At 37.1% G+C, this 17,386-nt stretch overlaps 2 protein-coding genes across 10 annotated transcripts in view; both read left to right on the top strand.

Annotated features, from left to right (window-relative positions):
- The window catches only part of LOC131689408 (neurocalcin homolog), a 490,006-nt gene that overhangs the window by 265,439 nt on the left and 207,181 nt on the right, over positions 1-17,386 (top strand). The gene's annotated exons all lie outside the window — the stretch shown is intronic.
- Positions 1-17,386, top strand: part of LOC131689409 (neuronal calcium sensor 2) — a 303,694-nt gene that overhangs the window by 130,467 nt on the left and 155,841 nt on the right. For all 7 annotated transcript variants that reach the window (XM_058974478.1, XM_058974473.1, XM_058974477.1 and 4 more), the window contains one exon: positions 15,074-15,187. In XM_058974478.1, coding sequence (XP_058830461.1) covers positions 15,077-15,187 — 111 coding nt within the window. In that variant the 5' untranslated portion in view covers positions 15,074-15,076. The remainder of the gene's footprint in view (positions 1-15,073; positions 15,188-17,386) is intronic.

The following is a 17,386-nucleotide window of genomic DNA, read 5'->3' as shown; positions in this document are numbered from 1 at the left end:
GTAAAAATAAATTGAATTGTAGTTACTAAGTATGTTTGGGTGTGCAAGATATTATTTTTTTCACTTGTGGAATAAATCTTTTTGGCTATACTGTAAGTCAGACAAATTGCATTTTTTTTATTTTCCATACATTATTCCCTACCGACAGCAAGAAATCCAATCGCGCCAGGCAGCTCTAGGCGCAGCTGTGCTCCGTCAATCGCTGCGAAGGTGCAACTTTATAACCTGCTGATGGCACTGATTTCGTCGTCTCTATTGATTGAAATAAATTGAGTTTTTATCAAGCTTTTTCAATCGGTCGTTCAATGGCTAGAATACCAATTTCGATTGCTGTTGACCTCGTGCATTTATGTATGAATCCTATATGGTTACCCCCAGCCCTGCATTGTTTGTCGCTTTAGTTTCGAACTAAAGTTAGAATTGATTCAGGTCTTTAGTTAGACTGCGAGTTCATACTAGCACAACTGTGGGCGGTATCGAAATTATCACAATCAAACAGTGATAGTGCCCTCTGATAGAAGATTTTTCTGGGTGCTTTAGATAATCCTCTTGATCCAACCCATCCGAACAGTGATAAAAGGAAATACATTCACTATTTATTTGCCAACGGTTCGTTCTGCTGTAGTACTTAGATGATGATGATGATGGTCTCTGTGAATGTCGTCAATATTTGCCGACAGAGGGAAAAGGTTTTCCTATTTGTTACCCCCATTCGGTGAATAGTCGAATGATGCGGTCGTACGGAACTAAGGCTGAGTATCCGGCTTTGAACGCAATCCGAAGCTAGGTGCCAGGCATCGAATACGACAAATATATAAACAAAAGAAACTGTTTAACTAACTCATATGTACTAAGGTCGCATGTTTGGTTAGCCGCTCCACAAAAATACGTGCAATAAAATACTCAACGATTTTATCAACCCTCTCCACAAGACCACACCGATGCCGATTGGATATCCTGTGGCGGTAGTTGGCCGGTCAGTATACTGAAAAAACCAACCAGGAGACTCCGGATTCAGAGTTAGCAGAGAGCTGAAGAGCGTGTGAGGCTAGGTTGTTCTCGGTAGTACAGAAAACTTTTCACTAAAATGGTCCCATGAGCAGGGGGAGTAGATGGAATGAGTTCTGTTATGCGGGATAGTCAACAGAGACGTGTGCAATTTTACCTGAGGATGAATGGGTCGACAGAGAATAATTCTGTCGGCACGAACGGAAGAAAATGCTTATGGCAAAATGAAGTTTTCACTGTTGAAAATTTGATTCAATTGAAGTTTTTGTAGCTCATTGCTAGCTCAAAAAGAAAGTTGGAAAGTTTCGTAGAACGTAGTTTCGTTCTTGTAGGCAGTTGGTATTGTTATTATTTCATATGCATAAACTTTCTCATTTTGCTTTAATAAACAGTAGATGGTTCAAGCTCGGTTATATATTAAAGAACATACTTAATCTACTGGCTCTACTTCAAAATGTTTGACCGGAGTTGTTTCCGAGTTTTTGAACCTGTATAACTGCAGTTTTACTGATTGAAATAAGGAATAAAAGAAAAATTCATTTCACGTTTTTCGCACTTTTCGGACGTTTGCAGCAAGAACCGATCAGATCAGGCCATTACCAGTATACCAGATCTAAATAACTTCTGCTGTCTACTGAACTACCAATATATCGGTCCTTTTAAGGGTAATAAATGCAGTGAAGATGCAGAAAATAAATCAGGAGGATATTCATTGCAATCAGTGAAGTTTGTGGCTTGTTCAATTTAAAGGAAGCAAGAAATATCTATAATAGTTTGGGTCGGAATACTTCCAACATTCGAATCTTGGGGAAGCGTTCAACACCATTTTACGGGATTTATTTTCGAGTTATTTTTTTTATTACCGTGAGAGACAGCCGTTGTACTCAAGGCGATGACAAGAAAGGAGGCATCTGATCTGATGAGGAAATTACACAATAATCTTTTATCTAGTTTGCTTAGAATGTACAATTTTTATAAATTACGATTAGTGGGTGGACATAGTGGACATAATTGGAGTGAAGTAGAATACATTTTAGTTTTGGGAAGTTCTTTTAATCGTCATTCTCACGAAAAGTGAATTTGATGTCAGTAATAGAATTCGTGCAGTAACACAAGAAAATGTTGCATTCATCTGAAACTTCAATTGGCGTCTGTTATTCAACCTTTCTGGCACGCAAACAGAATGGCGGCTAACATACAAATGCGTCTCAAAAATGCATCGCTAATACCTAATCCGCGTGGTGAAATTATCTGACTATCGGTATTGACGGTAGAAGTAGCCCGATCAATGACAAGATGGCCCAGAAAAGCTAGCAGAATTCATGTACCGGCCACACTTGTCCATGATGTCGCAAAAGTTGTTAATTTGTCATCTATAAAGTTCCAGATTACATATCCACAAATGGTTAGAAACTACTAAAAGTCGTGGCTAAAACCCATGCCAGGAATCTCTAAACGCAGTTGCCCACCAAGGCCGCGTACATTTTAATGGAAATTTGCCAAAAAATGTAATCTGCTCGAATTTTCAACAGTGAACGCTGAAATATTTACTTGATAGCAGCGTGACTTTCTATACTTCGGGTTCTCAGGGCAACTCAATTCCTCTCGCATTCAATGTTAGTCCTTTGCATCTTCCATTTGCTACTGGTTGGGCAACCGTTCGTAGTTTAGCCAATATTGCAGAAAGCTGTGCGTTGGAGTTTATTATAGTAAATTAATTTTTCAAATGCAACCGCATTCCGTCTCATTACTGGTCTGTCACGTAAGGATCTAACCGTGATATATAAACAATGTAATCTGAGCACATGGAAAGAAATTTCGTTAGGTGACAAACATAACGAACTCCACCTTTCCTTCTATTGACAAGTTGTCACGAAAACCGCCAAGAGTATTCATGACACAAACAATTTCAACTCCTTGCGAAATCTTGAAACAATAGAATTCATTCCCATAAAATACACTTTTTCCGTCGAGGCCCGTGGAATCGTGTCGAAATAGTCTGTAGTTTTTTCAAGGCCAGCAAATTATGCTTACTATTAGAACACGCGCCGCACGCTCAATCATGATTTTCTCTGAAAAATGTTTGAGTCTATTCTATTTCTTTTTTTTTCTAATCCGAAAAGGCGTATGATCTTAAGGTTAAAACCTCTATAATAGAAATAAAAAAATACTCCGGCATACAGATGCGCAAAGGATATACTAAATATGCAATGCTAAATTGAGCATTTTGAGAATAGCCCATTCTAAATAAAAGAGGTAGACGGGATCAAACCAAAAAAAAACTATGACCGTCCGTTTTCTAAATGTAACTTACTGTAACTCTCGTTGTGACCTCTATTTGAAAAAAATCTTAACTTTTCCGCTCATCCACCATCCGAAGAGTGGAATGCTGAATTCTTCGCTGATGATTCTTCACCCATTATCCTCCCCAAAAAGGCGGCATGATTTAGGTTGACATCGGCTTGGTAAAGTTTTACGTAAATGTTCCCTTTTCCATTCAGAAACAGTCAACCAACTTCTTCTTCCTCTACTTGCCTCATGCCTGCTAGCGAGCGGAGTAAAGCCATGTAAGGCTGACAACGATTTAGTGTCAGGCTCGGTGGTTTGCTGCGAGCGGAGGTGTTCCGGGATGATATTTAAAGGTTAACGATGCCGGGACCCCTTCCAGCGAGGTGTTCCGTTTCGAATTGTGTCACGTTCGTTACTAGCAAGGTAGTTGAAGTAAATATTTTGGTGGTAAATATAGCCTCAAATTCCATTTTTTGTTGGTAAACTTTTAACAGGCGCGGATTTTCTAATTTAATTGGGAATTATTTTTTTTTATAAATTTTATATTTCTCATTAGTAGAGAAATTTTTTGGGTAAAATCTGTTTTATTTTCACTAAGCTAATTGTTTACGATTGTCCACTAAGTTTTACGACCACATTTACACATTAGGGACACAAAGTCTATAACTAAATTAGTTTCGACTTCGTCTCATCAGAATCCTACACTAACCTAGAGACAGTTCTAAGCTAACGCCGGATTGACGCTAGCTCCAAAAACGAAAACACTATTTGTGTTTTTGAGCAAGCTCCTAGTGGATAAAAAATAGTTTTTATCTAATTTTGCTTCATTTTTTTAGGAGAAATATAACTGGGTGCATTTTGTTTTGGTCCGCTAACCCACACCAAATGTATCGATTTCACTAGTTCTTATCAGCTTAAAATTAACTCCTTTTCTTGCGGAACATCACGCACGACTGGGAGTTTTCCCATAAACATAGTGTTAACGTTTTCGGAGCTAGCATCAATGCGGCGCTAGCTTAGTCCTGTCTCTAAGTTAGTGCCGGATTCTGATGAGACGAAGTGGAAACGCAAATTCCATTACTAAACAAGTTCTTACGTAACGCTTGCATAACGCTTTTATTTATGAAGATATTTGTATTTTCGAGTGAACTTCATACTTTCAACTATATTATTACCGCTTCCTTTTACGAACATTATAAACATGCCAAATGTTGAATCTTGATTCATTGATCTAGGAACATTGTTTACATGTATTCGTCTACGATTCATTACATCTTGATCCTGATGAGATTCTTGTGGATGTGAATTAGTTCACAAAATAAAATTGGTCTTGATAATTTCTCGTTAATTGCTTAACAAAATTCAAAATATTATTCAATTATGCATTGCTACTTTCCGTGCTCGGTCTTAATTCATAATAGTTTGAAAATTTCGCAAAACCATAAAATCGGTTTCTACTTTCATGATATATTTCATATAGTAAGCAATTTGGTGCATGATGCTAATACCTTCTCTTGAGCAATTTCACAGATCTTCAAACATGATTCATGGATCCATTTTCGCTTCGTGAACTGGTTCTTGATTTATACTATAATCAATCATGATCTATTTCATGAGCTCTCAAATAAGTTTACGTATTCAGAAGATATCACTTATCATTTTCACTGTCCTGATCTTGTTCGTAGTTCAAGCATCTCAATCCATGGTATTGATAATTTCACACGAATTTTTGCACAAAATTCAATTGCTTAGTTCTATTCGTTACAGTTATGACATTTATTCATTATATTTTATTCGTTTTAGTAGTGATTTTATGTTGTTCATTTATATTTATATTTTACTAACCTTATTTTAGTCGCTTTATATATTTGATCAATTATACTCATAATAAGTAATATTTATTTATTCTGCTCATTAATGTGTAATTCATTTTATTATTTTTTTTCGCTTTATTCGTTATATTCATTTTGTTCATCCCATTCTGTAGAAATGATTTTTTTTAAATTTTATTTATTTTATTTATGTGTTTAATTTTATTCGTTTTATTACGTTCTTTCTGTTTTTAGTTGTGTACGCGTTTCTGAAGAATTTTCGTGAGTGAAAGGAAAGAACAAAGGAGTGATATATGTCTCATGTCACTGGTAGGTGGATCAAATAGATTTTTTAGATTATAGTTAAACCACACCATTTCGTTATATTTGATTGATGTTTTTTTTTATTTCGTTTATTTGACACGGCTCATAGCGGTAGCTTAACGGAGCCGTTGATATTTTATGTGTTTACAATATGTAAAAAATAAAAATAAAAACAAATATTATTGATTGTACGTTGGATTTCGTGCGCGCAACTTTTTATTGCGAGCGGAGACCTTTTTTCGCGACTCGCCAGCTGCGTCACAGGGACTATTTAATTCTCTCCTGTCCTCCACATCAAGGTCATCACTGTTAAAAGTGCCTTGGTGCTCGCGACCACATGTTCTTTCCTGCTTCTTGCACTTACGGGTGACCAATGCACAGTGGGACGAGCCCGGACTTAAGTCTATATATGAATGTTATGCGATATTCTCGCTAGTATTTTTCTCCTATCAGCTGAGCCATCAGAGACATTTTTGCGAGATTATAAGTGATTTGAACGTAAAATAAATTTTTGGCAGCTTTCTTAAGGGCATATTTCAGGTGTTTTTTGCATAATTTGACTATAGGAACTACATCCGGTTATTTTCGTTTTTCAAAGAACTGGTTGATTTTATGCATTGCATTACTTCACCAAAATTATCCGTGTGATAAAATTACATCATAAAATCGCCAAAAATAAGTCACTAGTTGGTTTAGTTAGTGTTTAGATAACTGTTTGTCATAAATTTTTATTAAATTCGAACTTCTAATGCGATAACAACAACGACGCCCGTGAATGCCCGCGATCATACTATACTCATTCGAAAGCTTTTAATTTTCTCTTTAAAATGAGTCTATGCTAGTTTTGCGAAAACTTGCGATAAGCAGTCAAAATTTTAAAAAACTGTGAATGGAAACGCATGGTTATTACTTATATTGAATTTGAATAATCACTTTTTAGCTAGAATATTGACACGAATACATGCACAACTGTCAAATAGTATTGAGAGCATGATGAACAAGGGATTTACTAGTGATCAAGAGTAAGGAGCCGAGTGGGAAGTATGTTTTTTAAATGGTAGAGGCATTAAGAATGTTTGAAAATCAGTAAAAAAAATTTCAACCATCTGAAATAGGTTATAAAATCTTTCTGGAACTATTTCATGCTAACTTGCGCAATAACTGTCAAATAGAGTGAATACAGTTGAGCTTTAGTCGTTTAGTGAGAGTATTTTGATCCGAATTTGTATAACACTGATATAGCTTACGGGTATGCGATATTATCTAAATAAAATAACACCATTTTTAAATGAACCATATACGCGGAAAAAGGGTTTTGGATTTGCTTTCATTTAAGATATGAAATATACAATCTAAGTAACTTAAAACACACCTACGAAAAAAATAAAATCGTTGACCATCTTGTTGATTAGTGAATGCAATAAGATGTTTGTTTTGAAAATGATAGAAAATGTAGCTTTCATATCAAGAAACCCACTAATGAATTAAATGTTCCAAAATTAGTCGAACACATCTTATTTGATCCGTAATAACAAAATAGTCATTTCTGAAGCCACATAATGAGATGTCCATTAATTCGTTTCAATATGGAAAATAAATTCCAAAATAACTATTGAAAAAAATCATTATAAAAGACAAAATATTTACTTTTGAGCCACTCTAATAAGTAGTAAAGTTAATTTTTATTTTTACAATTAAAATAGAAATTCAGCGCACAAAAACTTCTTTAAACAAATTTATGAACCTTCACAACAAAATAATTTTTTGAGCCATCCTAACGTATAATGATTTATTTTTTTGCCTGTGTTAATATCAAAAACGATTTAGCACACGAAAATTAATATACACAAATTTTAACAACGATATCGAAAAAAAATATTTTTGAGACACCCTAATGATTAGTAAACGCTTATTTTTGAAATGTTTTAATATCAAAAACGAATTCAGCGTACCAAAATTACATAAAATCGTCCTATTTGAACCGATACGGCAAAGTTTGGACTTTAGTCCACCTTTTGTGCTAAGTCGTGCCACTGTGCAATGTAAATCCGTCGTCATTGTTATTATCTTCATCACCGATGTTGCTTACAGTGGTTTCTGGGGTGCTGGATGCTTCTTTAACAGTTGTCAATATGGACTGAACAGCTGCCACAAATTTAGCAACCGTTTGTGGTTCAGGTATTGGTATTGAAAACTCTTTTTTAGGTTGGTTTGCCGTAGATGCGTTGGCAATCGGTAGAGATACATTCTCCTCTGTATCTTCCGCGCAAGGTTGTCCGTGGTGCGCTGTCTGATTGCAATACTTGCACGTAGGAGTTTGCCCCTCGTGGGTGCATAACGTAGTTTGATTAATAGTACCTTCGTGGGTTTTGAGTTTTATAGTCAAGTGGGAGGGGATAGGTCTTTCGATCCGCACCCTCACCACAAGAACACCGTTAAGTGTACCCGGTAAGAAATTTCTCCACGTATCACGTGTAACGGATTCTACTTCTCCGTATTGCGATATGTATTTTACAATTAGATCAGGAGGGGTACGTGGTGATAGGTCATGTAACTTTACATCAACATAGTCTTTTTCTATATACACTGGAATCTTAATTCCCACTTTATCACTTTCAGCCACGTGCTTCAAGTTGTTCTGCAAAACGAAACGTTCAGCTTGTGCTAACGTGTTGAATGATATGAGTACTACATTGCGAAGATGATGATACTGTAGATACATAACCTCCTTGAGCTTAAGTTGCATCTTCACCTTCAGCAGGTATTCCACTTCACGAAAACTCAATCTTATTGAACAGAATTTAAAGTCAACGACCGCTGTGTTTGGTCGGAGCAGAGATTTTTCGTCAACTTTACTCATGATGGCAAGAATAAATTAAAAGTTTCCTTTGTTCTCGAGACAATGCACACTAGATCGAGAGGTTGCTAGTTGTTGTTCACTTGGTTCGATTGTACGTCTGACTTGGGCAGAAACAGAAAGTAGCCTGATTGATGTTTTTTGTTGTTGCTAATTCAAAGATAATTTAAAGGACTCTTTTAAACCATATCCCCCACCGCCAAGAGGATTTTAAGGTACTTTTGAAAATTTCTCTTCGATCTAAGCAAATCGAATACTGCGAGTCATGTTGATCAGAGGCGTAGCCATAAATTTGGTTTGGGAGGGTTTTGATGAAAATCGTTTATTTTTCGGAAATACTTAAAATTTATGCAAGTTTAAGAAAGTAGTGAAAATTCAGAAACAAAATTAGTCCAACAGATACCTTTTATAATTTCTTTTATAATATGTCAATGAAGTCGAAGAATTCAAATACAAAGTGCACTTTCAAAGTGGAATAAATGTTCAAAAATCGTATAATTTCGAAACCTTCAACTTTGAAGGTTTAACAACCTCCAAGAATGTGAATTTTATTGTTTGTACACAGCAGCAGAGATTTATGAATTACAAGAATATCAGAATAACTTGTTTTAAAGGTTTTCTCTCATATATAGTCTAATATATTTCGATATCCTAAATACACGGAGTATTCATGTCTTCAATAAAATTAGTTATGAAATGTTTTCAACAATCTTTTTTTTTCATTTTGATATGGGATGCCTAATATCCTTAGGGTCTTTCGGTTCTTTTTTCAGGTTAGAGAAATTTCTAAACTTATGTGCGGGCGTTGGTAATCGAACCGAGGTGAGCTGCGCACACATCATTGACTTACCAATAAGCTTTTCCCTTTTTTGAAATAGCATTTTCAAGAACTTCGCTGAAACCACTAAATCTCTCGAATTAAATTTGTTTGAAGAATAAATACTTTATATATTACTTCTAGGAGGATTAACCGCCAAAATTATTTTATTTGAAGAACTGCTGCTTTACGTTGTAATATTTTTTCAAAGATATTAAACATCCAAAGTTGACAGTTTCGAAATAATGTGATAGTGGCCGAAAAAAATATGTTTTCGCGCTTTAATTTTACTTTTTTTTCGCTATGAAAACTCGCAAGAACGAGTGCTTTTATAGAAAATGTTATTACACCATTCAATTCATAGCTCAAATATACAGTGTTAATAGCCACTAACTTGAAATATTTTCAAATCTTTATTATTTTCAATATCCCGCCTAGAGGCTATTTATATAATTGATAATAAAACAAAAATCAAATGCTAATAAAAACCGAAAGCGTCATTTTTAATCATTTTCTGCTTTCCAATATATTATTGTCGTTGTTATTAAAATTGAGTTTTTGTCTCATCTCTACGCATTCTAAAAAAACAAAATGGCGCCGGTGGTTGAGCAGTATGTGTGCCCGCCACTCATTCCAGTTGGTCTGGGTTCAATCCCAACCGAGGCCGTTGAGATTTTTCTGAGGTGAAAAAATCTGTGGTCACGTCTTCCTTTTGAAGGGAAGTAGAGCCGTTGGACTCCGGTCCATGAGTTGATGGATCAATATCTAGTCCAGATAGTGGAGTCACCTATCTGGCGTCGGTATAGAAGATGTGAAATCCAACTTCTATGCTTACTAACAAATATCTCCTCCACCCGTGATACTTGTGGAGTGCGCAGTAGTGTATACGGCCTCTAGCAAAGCATGTATCGGACTAACATTCCTTCCCTTTCCTTCCGCGATCTACGTTCGGGCCTGGCCCGCGCCGGTATTGGTCAATAAAACACTTTAGGATTACCAGGAGTTGCACATCGAAGGATGTTTCGCTATTCCCAAGCATGATTATCTGCTGATTCCCTGTGCAACTTCAGTTAGTCCATATCGATAACGGAGTAGCAGCCAAGGGTGGTCGCATAAGCTCTAGCTCAAACTTTCTACGCATTCTAAAAAAACATTATTGCAAATATTGAACTGTATGCAATTTTTCGATGAGCAAGTTCTTGTTTATAGGCAACCAACTGCATCAAACTTCGCTTCCCATTCGAAACATTGTCCCTAATTCATATTCCGAAACATCCTTTCAAAAAGTAGCTCGTGACAACTATCAGTTATAAGATCCAATTCCGACAATTTCCCCAAAGTCCTCATGATGCCTAAAACAATAGGTTCTCAAAGAAATGATCAGACGATATTCTTCCAAAATTATTGGTATTGAATATTTAATTAAATTAGTCTTGATTAAGTTTTTTTCAATCCAATTCATTTTGGTTTGGGAGGAAGGAGGCGTATTGACACTAGCTACAAAAACGAAAACAGTATTTGTGTTTCTGATGCAGGTTTTACAAATTTTTTGTGCCGGTTGCAAAGAAAATCCGTAACAATCACCAGCCATACATCGAATAAAAAGTGTCCTGATTTTTGCCTTACTATCACCTTACCTGAGAAGACCTAGCTGATTGTAAACTAAATGTCGAAAAAGATCCGTAATCGAAAACTGCGATTTCCCGTTTAAAATCATGCACATTACACTCGGTCGGACCATATCTGATAAACCGTCGGGTCAGTATTCTAAAAATTTAGAAATAACTGACGCAGAAATATTCAACCATGACAGATCACCCAGGTAAGTTTAGAATTGTAATATCTTGTCGAAAGCAGGCAAAAGACCAGTGCCAGGTATTTTATGAATGACTACCGTGTCTACATGTCCACTCAGAAAGTTGAGATCGACGGCGTGGTCATCGATTCGAGTTTATTGTTAGTTATTTCAAGAACCTTTTGTGCTAACGAGCGAAAATTTTGAATTAATATTGCATTTAACGGGACAAAATTGTGTTCATTTCTTCAGACTCATATCGGGTGACTTTTGGCGGGACTGCTATGACTTCATTATGTTTTTTTGACAAGATTCGTCTGCCTGTTTGGCTGTTTGCACAGAACGTCATGCGTTGCAGTAAGTACAAGCAAAGAAGCCATTGTAGCACTATTACCCGTTATGAGGACGACTTTTGCATTAACAATGCTGAAAAGTGTGCCTATTGTGGGGACAGTCTACGCGATATATGACAACACCCGAGGAATTCATAACGACAAACTAAGAAGTTATCTTCTTTACTGCCTACTAGCACAACATCTGGCGTATTTGTGCTTCTATGACACAGAGAAAATATGCGATAAATTTTGGAATAATCTTCGCTATTTTGAAATTTCCGTGTTGTACATCTCAAACATGTTCGTTATCTAATCTTTTATCGACTTTATTATTGAGATTAACACCACATGTATTGAGAATATTATGACTGACAGGGTCATAGCGTTTTCCTTTGGCGTCTTTAGTGAAGTCGACTGAACATTGGATTTCCTTTTCAATTTGACTTTCGAATAATAATTTAGTGTGAACATGGACTTATTCTATGACTTATCCTCACTTATTTTTAAGGTCAAACGGTGAAATAACATAGTTCTCACAAGTCTCTTATCTCATGCCTCCCCGCGAGCCTTAGTTTATTGATGAAATTTGGTCCTCAGGCAGGCGACGAATGGGTGCTATCAGCCTTCTGGCTTAATAAATAAATAAATGAATAAATAAATAAATAAATAAATAAATAAATAAATAAATAAATAAATAAATAAATAAATAAATAAATAAATAAATAAATAAATAAATAAATAAATAAATAAATAAATAAATAAATAAATAAATAAATTAATTAATTAATTAATAAACAAATAAATAAATAAATAAATAAATAAATAAATAAATCGTCACAACACAACGCACCGCAACTTATCTTCACTTCAGCGCTTCTCTAGAATAGGCGCCCTTGGCGGGGGCTTACCCGGCCAACGACACCCTACGGGCCTGGTGAAAACCACGAACGAATAAAACAAAGGAAGAAGTGTAAAGGCATATTCTCTCCGGTCACGGGAGGATGAAGATATGACGAACCAGGAAATAGAGGTTTAGTTGATAAACTTTTCACAAAGTACTGGCAATAAGAATCCGACCCAGTCGGAATCTTTAAAAGACTCCACTACTTGTGGTCTCGTAGCAGTGAGTCTTGAAGTTGTCCCAATTTATCGAACTTAGTCGATTTGTATACAAGACTCTACCTTCTGCGCTTAGAAATAACTTCTTGAATATTTGTGCAGTGCCTACGACTTTTTTAAGAAAAACGAAAATCTCTTGAATCACTAATTTGCTGCAAACAAACTTTCGTACCAGTTGAACTCCAAAGTTGTGCATTCGGTCGAAAGAATATTTCCCAGCAAGCTGCTTCAGCAGTTGAGCAAGTGCACAAAGATCCAACTTTCTGCATTGATTTCCATCTCCAAATAAGCGAACTACTTTCCTAGCGCGGGAATATGAAAAACTTTAGCTGCATTGTGGGGCACAATCGCGTACGGAATGAATGCTCCCGCCGAATATCTCCGTCGGCGTCGTCGTCTTCATCTTTTCGCTTACAATATCCATCATGCAGGATGCCGAAAGCGCACAGGATAACAAAAGATGACGCAAAGTTTCTCTTGTTGCCGCGGGACAACGGCTGGGAAAGGCTATATCTGCTGGCTGCTGCCGGGGCAATATAGTTTCGAAAGTCGGATACTACCGCTTGTTCGGTCGTGGAACTGAAAATTGAATTTGCTCTTACGAGGTGCTTAACGACACGACCAACCTGTGGAAGATCACCGCGATTCCAGCACTCCTAGCGGCGGTAAAGCTTAGATGGTTTCGATTGAAACCGTTATGTTGTTCCTTGGTCCTTTGCAATCGACCTCCCTTTGGTGTGTAGCTGATGAAAAATTTTGTTGGCGTTCTTTTTGAGAGTTATTCGTTTGTTATCAAACTGCTTATTGTGGTGGCGGAAGTTTTTGTGACATTTGGGAATTTTTGTTTTCGCCGTACTCTAGACGTTTTATAACTTTTAATTTTTTATCGTTTTGTTGTTTCTTGCACCGGTAACATGGCACTTTGATTTATGTGAGATCATTTGGAACTTTTCACCCCACGATAAATTTCAATCATCATAATCAACGTGCTGAATAAATCATTCTGACAGTAAAAATTGTTATTCCGTATTTTATGCCTTTTTCAAATTTACTCTAAATTTTGATACTTTATTACAGTCTATCCCCTTCAGGTAATCCTTTTCAGTGACCGTTTCCTTTTTAAATTTGCTCTACCATCATCATGTGCTTTCTTGTTTCATTTCAGACATTTTTCTGTTAGTCAAGTACTCACACTGTTACATTCAGCACTGCACCCGCTGCTACTGGCAGGCACTCCTCATAACTAGCACATACTCGCACGCACACATACACACACGCCCACCCAACCACGCTTCCGTTCCCAGCAGTTCAGTTCGCATTCGACACAGATTGCACTTGGTATGGCACTTAATCTCCGCTCCAGCAAATTAATTCATCAACGATGGGTGTTCTTGATGAGTCTAGTTGTAGCGCTGGAGCTGACCCGCGGGGATAAGATTCTGGAGCAATTTATGAGTGCCCGGGACGATGATATGTTGCTTTGTGTTAAGGTGATGGAACTTCTCTTGAGCTTCGAGCTGTTGCGTTTGCTCTGCTTGCTTGATTTTTTTCACAATTTCGTGAAAAATATTTTATTCAGTTATAATTTAATCGATTGTTAAATTTATTACGTAGTAAAGTTTATCTGAGTGCATGTTGCAAAAATATTAGATTTTTAAATATTCAATTTTGTATCAATATTAAACAGTATAATAAAACACTAAGCTTATTGGTTTTCAATCAACGAACAATTCAACGAACCCAATTTTCTTCAAACACTCTGAGTCAGAAGTATTTGCTGTCTAAGTTTACGTTAAGATTCATGAACATCTAACAATTGTTCAACATCTTTGGTCGTCCCTGTTTAACATTCCTGTCTGCAAGAAAAATGATCATCTGTCAATTTGAATAGTGTGATTTATTTTACGGTGCCCAAAATAGCAAACCATCACGAACAAAATCCCACTTTATGAAACATCTCAGCTTTCCATCGTAACGCAATCTGCTGAGATTGCATTTCACACCCCGTGGACGTAATTTTGCGCGAGCGTCCGGCGGCAAAATTATCCCATTATCAAGTTCCAATATTTGTCAAACACCAGAAGTTAGCGACGTAGAAAAATGATCCAATTCCCTGAGACGACGAAGGCCTCACCGCACGGCCAAGTGTACCAAGGCGAAACCTTGAATAAGTAACGAAAAAGAAATATACACTGGATCCTCTTTTACGCGTTTTTCCACCCCCTGTTTCGCCGATTCCTATTCCAGCTTCAGACACGAACTGTCTTTGTACGATTAACATTCGCGCACGCATCTACCGTCTAAACAGGGATCCAGTGTATTCAAAACAGCGATGATTTGCTTTCGCTCCACGTGTTTGCCTCTGACTATAGCACAGCCAACGTATTTCATCCTGTGAAATGAAAAGGCCAAAAATCAAACAACAGTAAAGTGGGCCTTGCTAGAACGATACATCTCTGCTTCCGGAAAAAAATAACGTTATGAGCTGGGATTGCTGGTCCCCGGACTTTACAAATTTTTTTTCCTGCGGGAGCGAAGTTTTATTTCTGATGATATGTCCTGTTGCGTGAAACGTTACTCTGTTGGGGGCGAGAGGTGATTTGATGGCTACAGTAGAGCATGATGCTTATTTTAATCTTCTAAATTTTTCTTTATATGAAAATTTATTCAGATTTTTTTTTCAGTTGGATAATGTAGTTTTTCCTCTCATTTTTTCAGGACATGGGCTGTTTAGGTAGTAAGGATCGCCTCTCCAAAGAGGATATGGACTTTCTAAAATCACACACCCGGTACGATGAGTCCACAATCAAAGAGTGGTACAAAGGGTTCAAGGTAAGTTTAGTACAAAATATTATCTTTGTTCAAGATGGAAAATTATCCGCTGTTTTTATTCGAAACGTATGCCTTTTTATAACTTAAAAATAACAAAGTTTTTTCGAGTAAAATCCAGCTTCATGAAATAGCTCATATTTAACAGGGTGTATTATGCGTACGGGAGTGCCTCAATTGTGGAACGGTCCCTGTTGTAGGACACACGTAATTTTGGAAGTGTGCGTTTTGCTACACCCAAAACAAATCCTCGGGAGTATTAATGCATCTGTTTTTTCTACTCTCAAACTGTGAGCGAAAAGCTCCTAAATTGCTCGTTAATGTTCAATCAACTTCTTACTTGCATAATACCATATTGAACCCCATTGTCCTTCGCTATTCAGTGCAGAAATAACTTCAATAACTCATACCAACGTGTCAATGGTGTCTCACTTCTGATCGCTGCACAATGATGGTATGTTTATAGCTTATTCGAAGAGCTAGTAATTTATTTATTTATTTATTTATTTTATTTATTTATTTATTTTCATTTTTCATCTGACCCATGTCGGTCTACATGAAATTTAATGTTGTATGGGAAAAGCCCATTTCAAGGTTCACTACAGAAGCAGACCTCGAATGCGCGTAAAAACCCATAATCTTTTCGCACGTTTTATCTACAAAAGAAATTAACAAAATTACATACAAGGTATACAGCATTGCAATAACATTACAGAAATATTTTCACATAATATTATAAGCTAAGTCAATCTCCTAAGTCTATTCTTGAAAACATCACTAGAAACATAAAAATGGAAATGGTCATACACACTATTGAAACCATTACACATCGCCCTTATGGGTTCGTTTTGACCGTACTCGGTGCGCTGAAAGTCTTGTCTTAACAAGTTACGTGATCTAAGGTTTCTGGGGGGTACGTTAATGTTGATTTGTGAGAGAATATCTGGGGCATCCATTTGGCCAGTCAATATTTTCCCAACAAATACCGCTCTGAATGTACTTCGCCTTTTTGCCAGAATTCCCATATCGAGCAGACGACAGCGATCATTGTATGGTGGTAGCTCTGTTGGGTTACGCCACGGCAAAGTTCTAAGAGCAAAGCGGAGGAATCTTGCTTGTACTGCTTCAATTCTGTTAGTCCAAATGCTCGTATAAGAACAACAAATGGCTGCGGAAGCTTCCAGGACAGACCGAACAAGTGAAAAATACAATGCCCGCAGACAATATGGATCAGTAAACTCGTTGGCGATTCTTATTATGAAGCCAAGGTTTCTATTTCCCTGTGCTATAACGTGAGAGTAATGGTTTCTGAATGTCAGTTGCGAGTCCAGGAGTACACCAAGGTCTCTGTTAACTGACACTCTCTCTAGCAATCTCAAGCGTTAATCTACAAACTCCCGCGTTCGCGCCATCATGAATCGGAATCGTCCGGAAGTCTCTATCCTCGGTACCAACAGTCTAGGTCCATGTTAATTTAAAAAAAATAAATAAAATTGAAGAATTAAAAAAAATTGCTCCCATATCCACTAGACAAAACGTTCCATGGTGACATGACCGGGAACTCTAGTGATATGGGATAACCCACTCCCTGTCAGAATGTGATCCGTACACCAAACTAAATATCAGAATGACGGTCCGCGAATATATGAATGGCCGCAAGGTTTCAAAATCGAATTTATACACGCGAAGTCACATACACGCGAGCACACGCGACAAACACGTCAACATACGAACGCTTAAGCCCTTCGCGATCATCTACGCACACCTATTCCCGCTATCGCGCAAACTTGATAACACTCCGGTAATTATGTGAACGTTTTAGTACTTACGAAGTTACGAACGCGAATCCGCAAACGCGCGCGGTCATGAATCGGTCACGTCCGGAAATCTTTAGGCTTCATTCTAGTAATTTAGGTCCATACATTCAGTTGGACCAATCAAAAAAATAAAGCTCATATCCACTAGACCACACGCTCTACGGCGACATCGCCGGGAACTCGTGATATGGAAGATCTCACTTTCATTTAGCATCTGAGCCGTACACCAAATATAAAGTATTAGATTCACGGTCCGCGCACGATTATCCAACGAACACACGCGAATATGCGAAATGCACACGGTTATAAAATAGATTTTATATACGCGAAGTTACATACACGTTAGCACACGCGACATACAAACGCACACGCGATCGAACACGTT

The sequence above is a fragment of the Topomyia yanbarensis genome, chromosome 3 (genome assembly GCF_030247195.1).
Source record: "Topomyia yanbarensis strain Yona2022 chromosome 3, ASM3024719v1, whole genome shotgun sequence".
NCBI classification, from domain to species: domain Eukaryota; kingdom Metazoa; phylum Arthropoda; class Insecta; order Diptera; family Culicidae; genus Topomyia; species Topomyia yanbarensis.
Note: the sequence above shows the minus strand (reverse complement) of the source record. Positions and strands in the feature narration are given on the sequence as shown.